Source organism: Mesoplodon mirus, assembly GCF_964341445.2.
Source record: "Mesoplodon mirus genome assembly, chromosome: 3".
In the NCBI taxonomy this organism is placed as follows: domain Eukaryota; kingdom Metazoa; phylum Chordata; class Mammalia; order Artiodactyla; family Ziphiidae; genus Mesoplodon; species Mesoplodon mirus.
The window spans coordinates 118,620,670-118,638,865 of record NC_138978.1 but is presented as its reverse complement, the minus strand read 5'-3'; the positions used below and the strand labels follow the sequence as shown (position 1 = coordinate 118,638,865).

Sequence of the window (18,196 nt, the reverse complement as noted above, 5' to 3'; positions counted from 1 at the left end):
AATCCAACAACACACCATTGTCCGTTGGAATGGCTGCCCTCGTTACATTTATGTATCTTTCATGTCTTACAGAGGTGAAATTTCCCCTGGAACATTATACACTGGAATTGCAAAACCACAGAGTTTCACGTAATGTGTCTCTTCCTGGGAAAGTGGCTTTACTGGATGAGAAAACAGCCATGGTGACTGCTGTCCAACTGGGCCACACTAACCTTGTCTTTATCCATAAAAGTATCCTTTTGCTCAAGTTTTCGCTGCCAATCTATATTTCCTTGAGCATGCTATACATGTTCCTTGGTAAAATAATTAGTTAAGCATGATTATAATACTACTATATTTATTTTCTATAGGTTCTATTTTTAACAAAGCACTATAAATTATTTTTGTCATAATTTCTAACAAAGGGTACGTACAGAAGAGTGGTTGGAACTTGGAATCTGTTGACTTCAGAGCTTATGTGCAACCTCAATCAAATTATAAATAGGAGACTGGGGAAAACAGGTTGGAGGAACTTGTGTAAATGTTATTTAATTTGTTCTTTCCTATTTTCACATGAATAATTGAGAAAAGATGGTATTGTCTGAAGTGGCTACTTAATTAATATTTGTTAAATTGAGAGTAATTTTTAAAAATTCGCTAAACTTGGGCTTCCCTGGTGGCGCAGTGGTTAAGAATCCGCCTGCCAATGCAGGGGACACAGGTTCGAGCCCTGGTCTGGGAAGATTCCACATGCCGTGGAGCAACTAAGCCTGGGCGCCACAACTACTGAGCCTGCTCTCTAGAGCCCGCAAGCCACAACTACTGAGCGCGTGTGCCACAACTACTGAAGCCCGCGTGCCTAAAGCCCGTGCTCCACAGCAAGAGAAGCCACCGCAATGAGAAGCCCATGCTCCACAGCAAGAGAAGCCACCGCAATGAGAAGCCCGCGCACCGCAACAAAAAGCAGCCCCCGCTTGACACAACTAAAGAAAGCCCACGTGCAGCAACGAAGACCCAGTGCAGCCAAAAATAAATAAATAAATAAATAAAAATTTAAAAAATTCACTTAACCTGTTCTGTAAGATTGAACAAAGAGAGATACATAGAGCTCTACTATAGTCAATGAAAATAAAACAGTATAAAGATTAAAATTCTCAGAAAACTGAAATTTTCATAAAACTCATAAAATTCTCAGTGTTTGATATTGAAATATTTCCTGTTTTTGAATCTTTTTTTTTTTTTTTTTTTGCAGTACACGGGCCTCTCACTGTTGTGGCCTCTCCCATTGTGGAGCACAGGCTCTGGACATGCAGGATCAGTGGCCATGGCTCACGGGCCCAGCCGCTCCGCGGCATGTGGAATCTTCCCGGACCAGGGCACGAACCCGTGTCCCCTGCATCAGTAGGCGGACTCTCCACCACTGTGCCACCAGGGAAGCCCTATTTTTGAATCTTTGAATCTCAAATAAATTAATTTTTTCAGCAAATATCTATTAATTTCTACTATATGTTCAACATTGCTCTAAGTGCTAAGCATACAGACTATTTTACTCAGGGTAGTTAGGGAAATCCTCTCTGATAAGGCCACATCAGAGCAATGAACCATACAGATATCTCGGTGAAAGAGCTCCAGGAAGAGGAAATAGCAATTGCAAAGGTTCTGAAGCAGAAGCATGTTTGGCATGTTTACAGAAGAGCAAGGAAGACACTGCTGCTGAGTGCAGAGAATAAGGGGAAAGTAGTAGAAGAGGTAATAGAGTAGGAGAGGGAGTAATTATGTAGGGCTTAGTAGGCTTAACTCTGAGTAAGAACTATCAGTCTTGAAAGGTACAGTATTTCTTGTAGAATAGTATTTGTTAATTAGCTGCTTATATTATTTGTCTAAAACACTCAGGAGAGGTTTGGTTCAAAGTTGTTTGTTCTCTAGTCATTTTAAGGTGCCTAGGACATTTGTGAACAAATACAATAGTACCTACAAAATAAACTAAGACATTTGATATCTACTGAGCCCCAGCTGTGTGTCAGGCACTACCCTGAATTCCCCAGGCAGACTTATCATGATTTGCTTTTTTCATATTCTCAGTTCATATCGTTATTTATTCCAAAGCAGTAACTATTAAAATACACTACATTTATCTTGACATGGATGGTGACTATTCATAGTTTGTTCCAGCACCTGCCTTAGGGTGGCTGGTGGTACCATTGTTCATAGAGATGGGTAATATAACAGAAGGAGCAGGGCTTCCCTGGTGGCGCAGTGGTTGAGAGTCCGCCTGCCGATGCAGGGGATGCAGGTTCGTGCCCCGGTCTGGGAAGATCCTGCATGTCGCGGAGCGGCTGGGCGCGTGAGCCATGGCCGCTGAGCATGAGCGTCCGGAGCCTGTGCTCCGCAACGGGAGAGGCCACAATGGTGAGAGGCGCGCATACTGCAAAAAAAAAAAAAAAAAAAAAAAAAGAAGGAGCAGGTTTAGGGGAAACGGAAACTAGTTTAGTTGTTCACATGTTAACTTGAAGTATCTGTGGGATAGACATCCAAGCAGAAATGCATCTGGAGGAGAAAGATTCAAGATGAAGACAGATATTTGAAAGTTATCAGTTTATAGCCAGGTGATAGTTGAAGCTGTTGTTGTAGACAAAATCACCTAGGGAGAATATACAGAGTGAGAGGAGAAGAGAGCTGAAGACAGAACTGTGGAATGTTAGCTTGTAAGGTTCATAAGGAAGAGGACGAACTTTAAGGAGGCCCAGAAAGAATGTTTAAAAAGTACTAGGAGGGGACTTCCCTGGTGGTGCAGTGGTTAAGAATCTGCCTGCCACTGCAGGGGACAAAGGTTGGAGCCCTGGTCCAGGAAGATCCCATATGCCACGGAGCAACTGAGCCTGTGTTCTAGAGCTTGCGAGCCACAACTACTGAGCCTGCAAGCCACAACTACTGAAGCCCGCATGCTCTAGAGCCCACATGCCGCAACTACTGAGCCCGTGTGCTGCAACTACTGAAGCCCACACACCTAGAGCCCATGCTCCACAACGAGAGAAGCCACTGCAATGAGAAACCTGCGCACCACAGTGAAGAGTAGCCCCTGCTCACCACAACTAGAGAAAAGCCCACGTGCAGCAACAAAGACCCAGCACAGCCAAAAAAAAAAAAAAAAATTAACAACAACAAAAAAAGTAATAGGAGGGGGACTTCCCTAGTGGCGCAGTGGATAAGACTCCGTGCTCCCACTGCAGGGGGCCCGGGTTTGATCTCTGGTCAGTGAATTAGATCCCACATGCATGCCGCAACTAAGAGTTCGCATGCCACAACTAATGAGCCGCCTGCGACAACTAAGACCCAGCACACCCAAATAAATAAATAAATAAATAAATAAATAAATAAATAAAATATAAAAAGTAGTAGGAGGGATTTCTCTGACAGTCCAGTGGTTAAGACTTCGCCTTCCAGTGCAGGGGGTGTGGGTTCTATCCCTGGTCAGGGAGCTAAGATCCCATGTGCCTTGCAGACAAAAAAACAAAACATAAAACAAGCAATATTGTAGCAAAATCAATAAAGACTTTTAAAATGTTCCACATCAAAAAAATCTTAAAAAAAAAAGTAGTAGGAAAACCCGGAGAGAGGTTTCATGATAACCAACTGAGGAATTTACAAAGAGAATGTTCCTCAGGTGAAATAGGCAGAGATAAAGACTAAGATAAAGACTGAAAGACTGTAGTAACCAGTAAGTCTTGGATCACTTTTTCAATAAAAACAGCTTGGCTTTAAAAAGAAGGAGGCAAAAAGGTAGAACTTTGAAAAAGGCATGGGAACTTTTTTAAGTTAAGAGAAACTTGAATATGTCTATAAGTTAAACAGAGAGATGGCAGAGATATGGAAGAAAAGAAGGCCAGCTGATGGAGTAAGATTTCTGAGGGGCAAGAGAAAATGAGATTCAGAACAGATGGAAGGATTAGATGAAAGGAAGATATCTTATTCTGATAATGGAGGAATGAACTGGTGTAGAGACCTATTGAGATCCGTTTCCTTGTCTGTAAAAGCGATAGGAATAATGTACTCCTGAATTCCTTCTAGCTCTTGTATTTTATGTACAGTACATAATCAAAATCAAACCTAGATTGGCACAGAGTTGCCTACAGTGTTTAAAAGATTTGCTCTAATGAATAGATAAAAAGTAATTTTAATTATCATATCAATTGTATGTATATTAGTAGCTCATTTGGAGTACTGGAACAGCTTTAAAAGTTTGATCCCTGAAATAGATTAAATATTTTGCTTTCATTATCACTATAGATAATGTAGTGCTAAACTACAGCCTAGTGCATGACTGAATTAATAGAACTTCTAAATTAGTGTACTTTGAAATAATGAGTGTTTTCCATTAAGTCGTTTCAGAAATATATTTCTCAGAGCAGAAATAATTTCTTCTTAGCTTTTTGATGTAGTATATTTTTGAGAGGAAAGTACATTACTAATTAGATTGTGTATAGGCTAACAGAATAAATTTTTATTTCTGCTAAAATTTTTTAAAAATATTTACTTCTTTGGCTACGTTGGGTCTTAGTTGCGGAGGGCGGGCTCTTTGTCGCAGCGCAGGGGCTCCAGAGCGCATGGGCTCAGTAGTTGCAGCGACCTAGGCTTAGTTGCCCCACAGCATGTGGGATCTTAGTTCCCTGACCAGGGATCGGACCCGAGTCCCCTGCATTGGAAGGTGGATTCTTAACCACTGGACCACCAGGAAAGTCCCCTGCTAAAATTTAACGAAAGGCAATAATGGGTAGTATGATGTGTGACCTAGAAGTATCTTCGGTGGAAAAGAGAAAACATTTTGGTATTAAAGAATTGCCACAGATAATAGAAGATCAACTAGTAGTTTTTAAAACTGTCTGCAGAGCCCAAGGCAAGTTGCTGGGCTGGATGGCAAGTCATGCCTCTCCCTCCCTCTCCATCCACCACTGACCATTTCTTTAGCCAGGGCAATGCCACTTTTCCTGCTTTCCATAATGGGCTCCTATGTAAGAATTTTGCAGGAGGAAAGAGTTCCACAGCTAAATGAATATTAAAAACATGGAGCATGATCTTTTTTCTCTCATTTCATCTTCCTCATATTTGAAATTCAAGAATACCTGATTCCTGTGATTGCTGAACCCTCAGATTTTTCTCAGAATATACACATTTAAGTTTTGCTTTCCAGTGGATAATAAAAGATAGAATTTTTATTTGCTTTCATTTGTGGGCTTATTTATTTATTTTTGGTAACTCATATTTCTCTTCTCACCCAACTAGCTCATACAATTTCCTTAAGCAAAAATTAAGATGTCCATATGCGATCTTTGTCTGGACTCCCAAATTGCACCATATATGTTGTAGAGCCTGGATTTCTAGGTATTTTTAGATAATAATTTTCAGAAAGCTGAATAGCTTAAAGTATTTCACTGAAATGAGTGCATTAAAGACTAGAGTGCTTCATTTTTAGACTTAACTAATTTCAAATTCAACCTTACTTGACATGTTTTCTCACATTGTTCCAGTTAAATGCTATCTGCAAGAGTAAAGCATCTTGAAACGTTGTTACAAAACATGAAGCTACATGTAATACAATGTTGGGTTAGAAAAAGAGACTTTATACAAGGAAAAAAGAAACCTAATGTCCTTAAGCCATATGAAACAATGAATCTGACTGAAAGCAGCTGAAATCTTGCCTGACATATCAGAAATGAGCAAAATTGTGGGTTTGGGGGTGGGGTGGCATTTGTATACAGATATAAGTGAGAGTGTTTCCTTTATACCTGAGATGAGCTAAGTTAAGCCAGGATCTTTGGAACCCCAAATTATTATACAATTTTATAGAGGCAACTAAAGGATCTACTTTGGAAACCATCTCCATCTATTATTGAGTTTTGCTCTTTAAATGGCTTTTTAACATTTGTATTTTTTAATTCATTGTAGAAAAATGTTGGCCTCTTCTAATATTTTTGTTTCTTGATTTATGTACAGGTTTCACAGTCCAACCTGGAGACCGTTGGAGTCTAGAGGTGGGGCAGGTGTATGTTATTACAGTAGAAGTATTTGATAAAAGCAGCACAAAAGTCTATATTTCAGATGTGAGTCTCTCTTTTGTATTTTTCTAGACCCTTTAAGGATAACTCCTTGAGTGGGCAATCTTTCTGGCTAGGAAGACTTCTTTTCTTTTGCTTCCAGATTTTACCTTTGGAAATGCAAGTTACTACTCTATTATTATTAAATAGTTCTATCCTTGAGAAATGCTAAACCAGAAGTAAAAGATATAATCTGGTTAGAATTATAGAAGAGAGATGAAGTTGGCACCAATGATAACACTTTGGAGGGGATCCTCATTTTACAACTTCATTTCAGAGATGGTCACCAGAGTTTTATAGTGGTGAGAGTAATAGTGTGACCATTAAATGTGAAGTGTTGTAGTCACTCTCCAGTGTCCTTTTTTTTCCCCCCTGAGAACTGTCAATTTATGGAATAGCACAGATTACACTAAAATTTACATAAGCTTCGACTCTTCCTATTTTTGATTACTTGCCATTAATGGATCTTTCAAAAACTAGTACCATTTTATTTTATTTTATTTTATTTTATTTATTTTTTTTTTTTTGCGGTATGCGGGCCTCTCACTGCCGTGGCCTCCCCCGTTGCGGAGCACAGGCTCCGGACGCGCAGGCCCAGCGGCCATGGCTCACGGGCCCAGCCGCCCCGCGGCATATGGGATCCTCCCAGACCGGGGCACGAACCCGCATCCCCTGCATCGGCAGGCGGACTCTCAACCACTGCGCCACCAGGGAGGCCCACTAGTACCATTTTAAAATGACATCTTTCCAACTTAGAATTTGGTGAGGGAGAGCAAAGATTTTGTTTTTGTTTCCTTAACCCCCAGAATGCATAGCCACACTTTTTTTTTTTAATGCTTTGGGATTAAGATGGCTTTAGGGAAAAAGCATGTCTTCAGGTTTGTGTTGATTTGGGGCTGATTTTCAGAATCTCAGGATTATGTACCAATTCCCAAGAGAGTATTTTGAAGAGCAGCTGACTACTGTGAATGGATCTTACAATGTAGTGAAAGCCCTGAAAGATGGTGTGGTCGTGATAAATGCATCCCTGACTTCCGTCATTTACCAGGTAGGAATTAAAAGGATGGTCTTTGAATCCTGAGAACTGACCAGACTTGCCTGACTTGTTGATTTGCAAGCACATATGTGGCATATCCCACCTTTATCTTTCACAAAATAAACTAATAAACAGTACACTTAGTAGTTTATACCTCTACAAATTTTCTGTTCCAACTTCTGTTAAAGCATATATCTGCATTTGTGGTCATTGTGTATGTATGTCATTTGAGGGTCCTTTAAAAATTATTTCATATGCACGTTTCCTTGTGTCATCAGGTCCACATAGGAGTACTTTCTATTTTAAAAATCCAAAGGGTTAATATGCCAGTTGTTCAACCATGCCACCAACTTTGAACTTTTGCATTTTTAACAGTTTTTTTTACTTTGTAAATGGCATAACTGTGTATCTTCATATAATTTTTATTCCTTTTGGTTAATTTTCTTATGGTATAATAACAGAAATGGAGTTATGAGGTAAAGGGATAAGGAATGAATCTGTTTCTAATGCCTCTAAAATGTGTAAGTATCTGATTTTTAACTGTTGGTCAAATTTGTTTCCCTCTCCCAAACCTACTTTTTCTGCAATGATCCTTTCGCCCAGCTGTTTAAGACAAAATCCCAAGAGTCACCCTTGACTCTGCCTTCTCCTTCACCTTCTACATTCAGTACATTATTGAATGCCGTGTCAGTTCTTCTAAATGTCTCTCAAACCCATTTCTTACTAGGTGAAGAAGACATTGCTGTCTTTCACCTAGACTTTCACAGTAGCTTCTAAACTGATATTCCGACCTCCAATATTGTCCGTGGCTAGAATGATGTTCCAAAAACTACAAAAATTATTATGTATTTACTATTTAAATTCCTTTGGTGGCTTCCCATTGATTTTAAGGTAAAGTTTAAACTTCTTAATGTAGTTTTATAGGACCCTCTATGACAGAGATCACAATCTGGTGGCCTGCAGACTATCTTGGTTTGTAATCTTGTTTTTTATTTAGGTGTGTAAGTTTCTTTTTAATTGGGAAATTTCAAATAAAATCCAAGATTTCTGATTCTCTAGATTATATGAAAATCTGACAGTGATTAGCTGGAAGAGATAGTGGCTACAACATTTAGACTATACTTTTCAGCCTGCTGTGTTTATAATATCTACCTGATACCTGTAGGCATTTGAGTTTGTGACTCTATATGATTGGCCCCTGACAACAACCTCAGGTCTTGTCATGCTTCCTCTCTTATGTTTCAGCCATACTGAACTTTCAGTTTCTAAAAAATGTCTTGTCTCTTTTTGCCTCTATTTTATTTTCATTTTTTATAAACAAATATAATTCCTTTTGTCTACAACACTTTCTCCCTACTCAATGCACAGGGCTAGCTTAACGTTGGTTCCTCAGGCATGTTTTCACCTTTCATATGTTCTTAGAGCTCCCTGAACTTCTCAGATCAAAATATTCATCATAGTTTATTGTTGTTATTTGCCTCTTTCATCAGATTGTAAACTTTAAGGGCAAAGATTATGCCTACTGTATTCACAGCTGTTGCCCTAACATCTGAGTGACTAAACATACAGTTGATACAAATAAGTATTTGTTAAATGAATGAATGGTGTTTGGATTAGTTATGGTCAGGTATAGATCTATATTCAGTATTAAAATATATCCAGTTTTTGAACAATATTTAATACACAGTGATTTTTAAAATCCTTTGTTATGGTATTTCTGGCAGTTTGACTCTATTCTACAATTATTCTTCAATCCCACCAATCCTGCTTTTAAAAAATGTTACGTTTTAAAATCTGAGCTCACCCTTACTCCTTTATTTATTTATTTATTTATTTTTGGCTGTGTTGGGTCTTCGTTTTTGCACGTGGGCTTTTCTCTCTAGTTGTGGTGAGCGGGGGCTACTCTTCGTTGAGGTGCGTGAGCTTCTCATTGTGGTGGCTTCTCTTGTTGCAGAGCACGGGCTCTAGGCGCGTGGGCTTCAGTACTTGTGGCACGTAGGCTCAGTAGTTGTGGCTCACGGGCTCTAGAGCACAGGCTCAGTAGTTGTGGCACACAGGCTTAGTTGCTCTGCGGCATGTGGGATCTTCCCGGACCAGGGATCAAACCTGTGTCCCCTGCATTGGCAGGTGGATTCTCAACCACTGTGCCACCAGGGAAGCCCTGTAGATCACTTTTGAGAGTGTTGCCATCTTAACAATATTAGGTCTTCCAATACATGAACATGGGATGTCTTTCCATTTATTCAGGTTGTCTTTAATTTATTTAAGCAATATTTTGTAGTCTTCAGTGTACAAGTCCTGCACCTCCTTGGTTGAATTTATCCCTAAGTAGTTTATTCTTTTTTGATGATATTGTAATACATTTTTTTCTTAATTTACCTTTCTAGTTTGTTTATTGCTAATGTATAGAAGTACAACTGATATTTATGTGTTGATCTGCTATGCTGCAACTTTGCTGAATTAGTTTATTAGCTCTAGTATTTTTCCTGGATTCTATAGGATCTCTCATATATAAGATCATATCACCTGCAAGTAGTGATGATTTTGCTCCTCCCTTTCCCATTTTGATGCCTTTTATTTCATTTTCCTGCCTAATTTCTCTGGCTAGAACTTATAGTACAATATTGAATAAAAGTGGCAATAGTGGGCATCCTTGTCTTGTTCTTGATCTTAGGGCAAAAACTGTCATTCTTTCACCATTGAGTATGATGTTAGCTGTGGAGTTTTCATATGTGGCCTTTATCATATTGAAGAAGTTCTTTTCCACTCCTGGTTGTTGAGTGTTTTTACTGTGAAAGGGCATTGGATTTTTCTCAAATGTCTTTAAGCATATTTTTTTCTTTCATCCTACTAGTGTGGTATATTACATTGACTGACGTTTATATATCGTACTGCTTTTGAATTCCTGGGAAAAATCCCACTTGGTCATGGTGTACAATCCTATTAATATGCTGCTGGATTTGGTTTGCCATTGTTTTCTTCAGGAGTTTTGTATTTATATTCTTAAAGTATACTGGTCTGTAGTTTTCTTTTTTTGTGATGTCTTTGATTTTGGTATCAGGGCAAATGCTGGCCTCTTAGAATGAGTTAGGAAGAGTTCCCTCCTTTTTCTTTTTTTCTTCACCATCTTGTTCTTCTTTTTTCTTTTTTTTTAAAAAGGTTTGAGAAACATTGGTGTTAATTCTTCTTTAAATGTTTGTGAAAATTTACAACTGAAGCCATCTAGGCCTGGGCTTTTCTTTGCTGGGAAACTTTTGATTACTGATTCAATCTCTTTGCTTGCTACAGGTCTGGTCAAATTTTCTACTTCTACTGGGTCAGTTTTTTTAATTGATGTGCTTCTAAGAATTTGTCCATTTGATCTAGGTTGTCTAATTTGTTGGTGGACAATTGTTCATAGTATTCTCTTACAATCCTTTTTATTTCTGTAAAGTTGATAGTAATGTCCCCACTTTCATTTCTGATTTTAGTAATTTGAGTATTCTGTCTTTTTTTTCTTAGTCACTCTAGCTAAACTCAATTTTGTTGATTGTTTTGAAGAACCAAATTTTGGTTTTGTTGATTTTGTGTACTGATTTTCTACTCTCAGTTTTTTAAATCCCTGCTCTAATCTTTATTATGTCCTTCCTTCTGCTAGTTTTAGGTTTAGTTTGCTCTTCTTCTTCTAGTTCCTTTAGCTATACAGTCAGATTATTGATTTAAGATTTTTCTTCTTCTTTTTTTGGTCACACTGTGCCCAGCTTACAGGATCTTAGTTCCCCAACCAGGGATTGAACCCAGGCCATGGCAGTGAAAGCACCAAGTCCTAACTACTGGACCTCCAGGGAACTCTGTCTTCTTTTTTAATACACGTGTCTACAACTATAAGTTTTCCTCTGAGCATTGCTTTCACTGCATCCTGTAAGTTTTGGCATGTTATATTTTTGTTTTCCTTCATCTCAGAATTTCCTAATGTTCTTTATGATTTCTTCTTTGACCCACTGGTTGTTTAGAGGGTTGTTCAATTTCCACATATTTGTGAATTGTCCAGTTTTCCCTATGTGAATTCTAGTTTTAGTCCATTTTGGTTGAAGAAGATACTTCATATGATTTCAGTGTTTTTAAATTTATTGAGACTTGTTTTGTGGCTTAACATATGGCCTATCCTGGAGAATGTTCCACGTGCACTTGAGAAGAATGAGCATTTTGTTGTTTTGGGGTGAACTATTCTGTATATGTCTGCTAGGTCTAGTTGGTTTATAGCATTGGTCAAGTTCTCCATTTCCATATTGATCTTTTGTTCTGGTTGTTCTATCCATTATTGAAACTGAGGTATTAAAATCTTCAACTATTGTAAAACTGTCCGTTTCTCCCTTCAGTTTTGTCCATTTTTCCTTCATTTTATGGGGGGCTCTTTTGTTAGGTAGGTATATGTTTATAATTGTTATATCGTCTTGATGAATTGACCCTTTTATCAATTTATAATGACCTTTGTCTCTTGTAACAATTTTTTAAAATCTATTTTGTTTGACATTAATATAGACTGCTCTCCCAACTCTCTTTTGGTAATTATTTGCATGGAATATATTTTCCCTTCTTTCACTTTCATTCATGAATCTAACATGAATCTCTTATAGATAGCATATAATTGGATCATGTTCTTCTTTATCCATTCTGTCAACCTCTGCCTTTTAATTGGAGAGTTTAATTTATTTACATTTAAAATAGTTACTGATAAGAAAAGACTTCTGCTGTTTTGGTTTTTGTTTCTATGTGACGTTTTTTGGTAATTAATTTCTTCCTTTACTGACTTCTTTTGTGTTTAATTGATTTTTGTAGGTTCATGTCTTTTATCAAATTTGAAACATTTTCAACATTATTTCTTCAAATATTCTTTCTGCACCCTTCTTTCCCTACTTCTGGGACTCCTGTTTTGTATATATTAATTTACTTGACGTGCTCCACTGGTCTCTAAGGCTTGGTTATTTTCCTTCATTCTTTTTTCTTTTTGCTACTCTGAATAACTTCAATGGACCTCTCTTCAAGTTTGCTGATTCTTTCTTCTGCCAGCTCAAATCTGCTGTGAAGGTCTTCTAGTGAAGTTTTCATTTCAGTTATTGTACTTTTAGCTTCAGAATATCCGTTTGATTCCTTTTTTATAATTTCTGTCTCTTCGTCAATATTTTCTATTTGATGAAACATCATTCTTCTGGAGTGATGTCCATTGTTTCCTTTAGCTCTTCAATTTAAAATCTTTGTTTAGTAAGTCCAATATCTGTGTTTCCTCAGAGACCGATTGTGTTAATTTCTTTTTTTTCTATGAATGGGGCATATTTTCTTGTTTCTTTGCATGCCTTATAATTTTTTTGTTGTTGAAAAGCTAACATTTTGATATTACAGTGGACCCTTGAACAACATAGGTTTGAATTGCACAGTTCCACTTATACATTTTTTCACTTTTAATACATACTACAATACAACATAATCCGGGGCTTCCCTGGTGGCGCAGTGATTGAGAGTCCACCTGCTGATGCAGGAGACACGGGTTCGTGCCCCGGTCCGGGAAGATCCCACATGCCGCGGAGTGGCTGGGCCCATGAGCCATGGCCGCTGAGCCTGCGCGTCCGGAGCCTGTGCTCCGCAACGGGAGAGACCACAACAGTGAGAGGCCCGCATACCGCAAAAAAAAAAAAAAAAAAAAAAAAACAATACAACATAATCCGTGGTTGGTCTGCAAATGTGATACCATGGATATGGAGGGCTGACTGTAAAGTTATACATGGATTTTGACTACACAGAGGGATGGCGCTCCTAAACCCCACATTGTTCAAAGGTCAACTGTATAATGTGGTAACTTTGGAAATCACATTCTTCCCTTTCCTCAGGGTGTGTTGTTATTGCTTGATGTGGGTTGTAGTTGCTTGTATGTTTAGTGAGTTTTCTAAACTATTTGTTGAAGATTGTGTTATTTGTCACCTGTATGCTATAAAATCTCAATTCCTTTAGCTTGTAGGCAGTTAGTGGTTTGACAAATAATTTTTTTAATGCCTTAAGTCACCTTTTTCTTGGGGCTTCCCTGGTGGTGCAGTGGTTAAGAATCTACCTGCTAATGCAAGGGACATGGGTTTGAGCCCTGGTCTGGGAAGATCCCACATGCCACAGAGCAACTAAGCCCATGTGCCACAGCTACTGAGCCTGAGCTTTGGAGCCCGTGAGCCACAACTACTGAGCCCATGTGCCACAACTACTGAAGCCCACACACCTAGAGCCCATGCTCTACAACAAGAGAAGCCACTGCAATGAGAAGCCCACACACTGCAGTGAAGAGTAGCCCCTGCTCCCTGCAACTAGAGAAAGCCCGCATGCATCAACGGAGACCCAACTCAGCCAAAAATAAATAAATAAATAAATAAAATAAAATAAATATATATATAAATGAAAAAAAGTCACCTTTTTCTTGATTCAGCATACATTTGGTTGCTGTAAACCTTTGAGTATTTTTGAGTATTTTCCAAAGTTAATTCTGACTTTTTTTTTTTTTTTTTTTTGCATTTCTATGGAGGGACAGGTTCTTGGAGTTCCCTACTTTGACACTTTTGCAGACATCTCCCACCTGCTGGTATTTTTTATTAGGATTTATGAACGTGATATTTTTTCAACTTATTAGGACTTTAAAATTTTCTTTCAGCAATGTCTTATAGTTTTCATCATACAGGTCTTGAAGATATTTTATTAAATTTGTCCCTGTTTTATGTTTTTAAGCTATACATGTATTTTTAAATTTTCTCCTTTTACTTGATCATGCTAGTATATAGAAATACAGTGGTTTTTTGTATGTTACCTTGAACCTTGAAAGCTTGCTGAATTCACTTATTCTAGTAATTTTTTGTAGATTCCTTAGGAATTCCTATATATACAGTAATGTTATATGTGAATAAAGACAGTTAACTCTTTTCATTCCAATAAATATGCCTTTTAGTTCCTTTTCTTGCCTCACTGCACTGGCTAGGACCTCTACTACAATACTGAATAGGACTGTTAAGAGTAGACATGTTTGCCTTATTCCTGACCTTAAGTGGAAAGCATTCACCCTTTCACCGTTGAGTATGATGTTGACTGTAGATTTTGTGTAGATGCTCATCCTTAGGTTGGAGAAGTTCCTTTCTCTTCCTAGTTTATTGAGGATTTTCATCATGAATTGGTGCTGAATTTTGTCAGTGCTCTTCTGCCTCTATTGAGGTGATCAATATAGTTTTTCTTTTTTAGTCTTTTAAATATGGTGAATTAATTACATTGATTGATTCTCTAATATTAAGCCAATCTTGCATTCTCAGGATAAACCTCACTTGCTTATGATTTGTTATCCTCTTATACATTGCAGGATTTAATTTGCTAAAATTCTGTTAATGACTTTTGCATATATGTTTTTGAGGACCTATAGCTTTTTTTTCCTTCTTCTGTTTTTTATTGTAATGCATTTGTCAGGTTTTGGTGTTAGGATAATATTGGCTTTATAAAATGGGTTGGGAAGTATTCTTTTCTATTTTCTGGAAGAGTTTTGTAGAATTAGTGTTATTTCTTCCATAAATATTTGGTAGAATTCACAATAAAACTATTTGAGCTTGGAATTTTTTTATGGAAAGTCTTTTATTGTTATAGTGATAAAATATACATAACATAAAATTTACCATTTTAACCATTTTTAGGGGTACAGTTCAGTGGCATTAAGTATATTCATGTTGTGCAACCATTACCACCATCTCTCTCCAGACCTTTATAATCTTTCCAGACTGATTCTCTCTACCTCTTAAACAATAACACCCCCCCAACACCCCAGCCCCATTCCCTGGTAACTACCATTCTATTTTCTTTCTCTATGAATTTGACTAATCTAGTTACCTCATATAAGTGGAATCATACAGGGAATTCCCTGGCAGTCCAGTGGTTAGGACTCTGTGCCTTCACTGCTGAGGGTGCAGACTCAATCCCTGGTCAGGGAACTAAGATCCCACAAGCCACACAGCACTGCCAAAAAAAAAAGAGGTGGACTCATACAATATTTGTCTTTTTTGTGTTTGGCTTGTTTCACTTAGCATGTCATTAGGGTTCATCCATGATGTAGTGTGTCAGAATTTCATTCCTTGCTAAAGCTAAATAATATTCTATTAAATGCATATACTGCATTTTGTTTATTATTTATCCATTAATAGATACTTGGGTTGTTTCCACCTTTTGTCTATTGTGAATAATGCTGCTATGAACATGGGTATACAAATATTTTGTCAAATCCTTGCTTTCAATTCTTTGGGGTATATACCCAGAATTGGAACTGCTGGATCATATGGCAATTCTATGTTTGACTTTTTGAGGAATTGTCATACTGTTTTCCACAGTGGCTGTCATTTTACATTCCAGCAGCAATGCACAAGGGTTGTGATTTCTCCACATTCTTACCAACACTTGCTATTTTCTATTTTTGATAATAGCCATTCTAATGGGTATGAAGTGGTATATCACTGTGATTTTAATTTACATTCCTCTAATGATTGGTGTATGGGAAGTTTTAAAACTATGAATTCAATTTTTAAGATTTATATACAACTATACAGGTTATTTTTTCTTGAGTGAAATTTGGTAGGTGTGTCTCTAAAGGAATTTCTGCTTAATTGTTGAATTAATCACATAAAGTTGTTCAAAATATTGCCTTATTAATTTTTATGTCTGTAGGATCTGTAACAATGTTGTCTCTTTCATTCCAGATATTGGTTATTCATGTTTCTCTTGTTTTCTTCATAAATCCAGCTAGACATTTATCAATTTTATTGCTTTTTACAAAGAATAAGTTTTGGTTTCATTGACTTTTTTCCAGTTCTTTATCTACTTTCTCTTTCATTGATTTATGCTTTTATCTTTGTTATTCTATTTCTTTTCCTTACTTTGGATTTAAAATGCATTTCTTTTTTAAGTTTCTTATTGTGGAAGAATCTTACGGTGGATCACCGGTTTTATATCTTTCTTCTTTTTAATATAAGCACTTCTACCACATTCTATTGGTCATTCAAACCATTCCTGAGATAATGTAGAGGGGACTACACAAGGATGTGAATACCGGGGGGTGGGGATCAGTGGAGAACATCTTGGAGACTCGCATCTCCAAGTTGATTCTAGGTTCTCTATTAGATTTAAAGGCATTACTGATCCTGTTTCTTGTGATTAAGAAGTGAGCATTGATAGTTCATGGTATACAAGAGCAAAATAGCTACTTAAATTATTACCTGTAGACACTATAGTTAAGTGCATGTAGAAGGCAAAGCTTTTGGTAACCAGGTAGTTGCTGCCATAAAACATGTTAGTGAAAGTCTGGGATATAATAGGGTTTATTGATTGTTGTTTCTAAGTGTGCTGGGTAACTTTGGGAAAGAAAATGGTTAGTTCAGGGCTTTGAATTCCCAAATGAAGATCCACCTAAGAAATCTAAAAGATTTTATGACTACCCTAAAAGAAGCCCTTATTACAATATTTCCTTGTTCTGCAATCATAATGCAATTTATTTTTTATTTTTTAATTAATTAATTAATTTGTTTGTTTTATTTTTGGCTGTGTTGGGTCTTCGTTGCTGTGTGCGGGCTTTCTCTAGTTGTGGTGAGCAGGGGCTATTCTTCCTTGCGGTGCACGGGCTTCTCATCGTTGTGGCTTCTCTTGTTGCAGAGCACGGGCTCTAGGTGCACAGGCTTCAGTAGTTGTGGCATGTGGGCTCAGTAGTTTTGGCTCACGGGCTCTAGAGCTCAGGCTCAGCAGTTGTGGTGCATGGGCTTAGTTGCTCCATGGCATGTGGGATCTTCCCGGACCAGGGCTTGAACCCGTGTCTCCTGCATTGGCAAGCGGATTCTTAACCACTGTGCCACCAGGGAAGTCAGACGTTTAAAATTTTTATTACCTCTTTTCTTATTTTTTTTTAATTTTTTTTTGCGGTACACGGGCCTCTCACTGTTGTGGCCTCTCCCATTGCAGAGCACAGGCTCCGGACGTGCAGGCTCAGTGGCCATGGCTCACGGGCCCAGCCGCTCCGCGGCATGTGGGATCTTCCCAGACTGAGGCACGAACCTGTGTCCCCTGCATCGGCAGGCGGACTCTCAACCACTGCACCACCAGGGAAGCCCTCTTTTCTTTTTTTTTTTTTTTTTTTTTTTTTTGGCAGTACGCAGGCCTCTCCCTGTTGTGGCCTCTCCCGTTGTGGAGCACAGGCTCCGGATGCGCAGGCTCAGCAGCCATGGCTCACAGGCCCAGCCGCTCCGCGGCATGTGGGATCCTCCCAGACCGGGGCACGAACCCGTGTCCCCTGCATCGGCAGGCGGACTCTCAACCACTGCGCCACCAGGGAAGCCCCCTCTTTTCTTATTTTGTATAGTTCACTTTGAATTTCATCCTGCACTCAGCCATGTCCCACTTTATCCCAGTTTGTTGTCTTATCTCTGCTTTTACCTCTTATTTCATGTCCATGTTTTCTTGTATGCCAAAGCAGACACTGTTGAAGTCTTCTGTTCCCTGCGGTCAATATTTTTTAACAGCATGTAATCTCCTAAAAGGGCATAGTGCCTTTTTAGGTACTATGTTCTTTCTCTTTTTCCTATATGTTATAAAATGTCTTCCTAGGGTCGACCCATTTTGTACTATTATTACCTTATTCTTGAATTATAAGAGTCCTCTCCAGGCCTAGCATATGCTTCCTACTCCCAATAGATTTCTTCTTGTTTCCCTCAATGATTACCTAAATACCATCAGAATGATATTCTCTCTCTCTTTCTTTCTCTCTCTCTCTCTCTCTTTTCAGATCAAGACAACACAAATTTATTATCTTACAGTTGTGAAAGTCAGAAGTCCAAAATCAGTCTCAGGGGGTTAAAATAGAATGATGTTCTTTTAAACTGAAAGAACATCCAGCTAGCCACCTTAAGAGACTGAAGAGAAAATCAGAGCCATTACTGAAGATGTGACACAGTTGCTAAACATTTCAGGGCTTCTTTAAAAAATAGATAGATAGATAGATAGATAGATAGATAGATAGATTTTTCCTTCAAAGAGAAAGCGCCAACATAGTTGAGTGTGAGGA

General features: G+C 38.2%; 1 protein-coding gene across 1 annotated transcript in view; it reads left to right on the top strand.

Annotated features, from left to right (window-relative positions):
• NUP210L (nucleoporin 210 like) overlaps window positions 1-18,196 on the top strand; it is a gene marked incomplete at its 3' end in the record, with an annotated part of 76,263 nt that overhangs the window by 4,574 nt on the left and 53,493 nt on the right. The window contains exons 5-8 of the mRNA XM_082613176.1: window positions 73-231; window positions 5,290-5,358; window positions 5,971-6,077; window positions 6,979-7,119. Of these exons, the coding sequence (XP_082469302.1) occupies window positions 73-231; window positions 5,290-5,358; window positions 5,971-6,077; window positions 6,979-7,119 (476 nt within the window). The remainder of the gene's footprint in view (window positions 1-72; window positions 232-5,289; window positions 5,359-5,970; window positions 6,078-6,978; window positions 7,120-18,196) is intronic.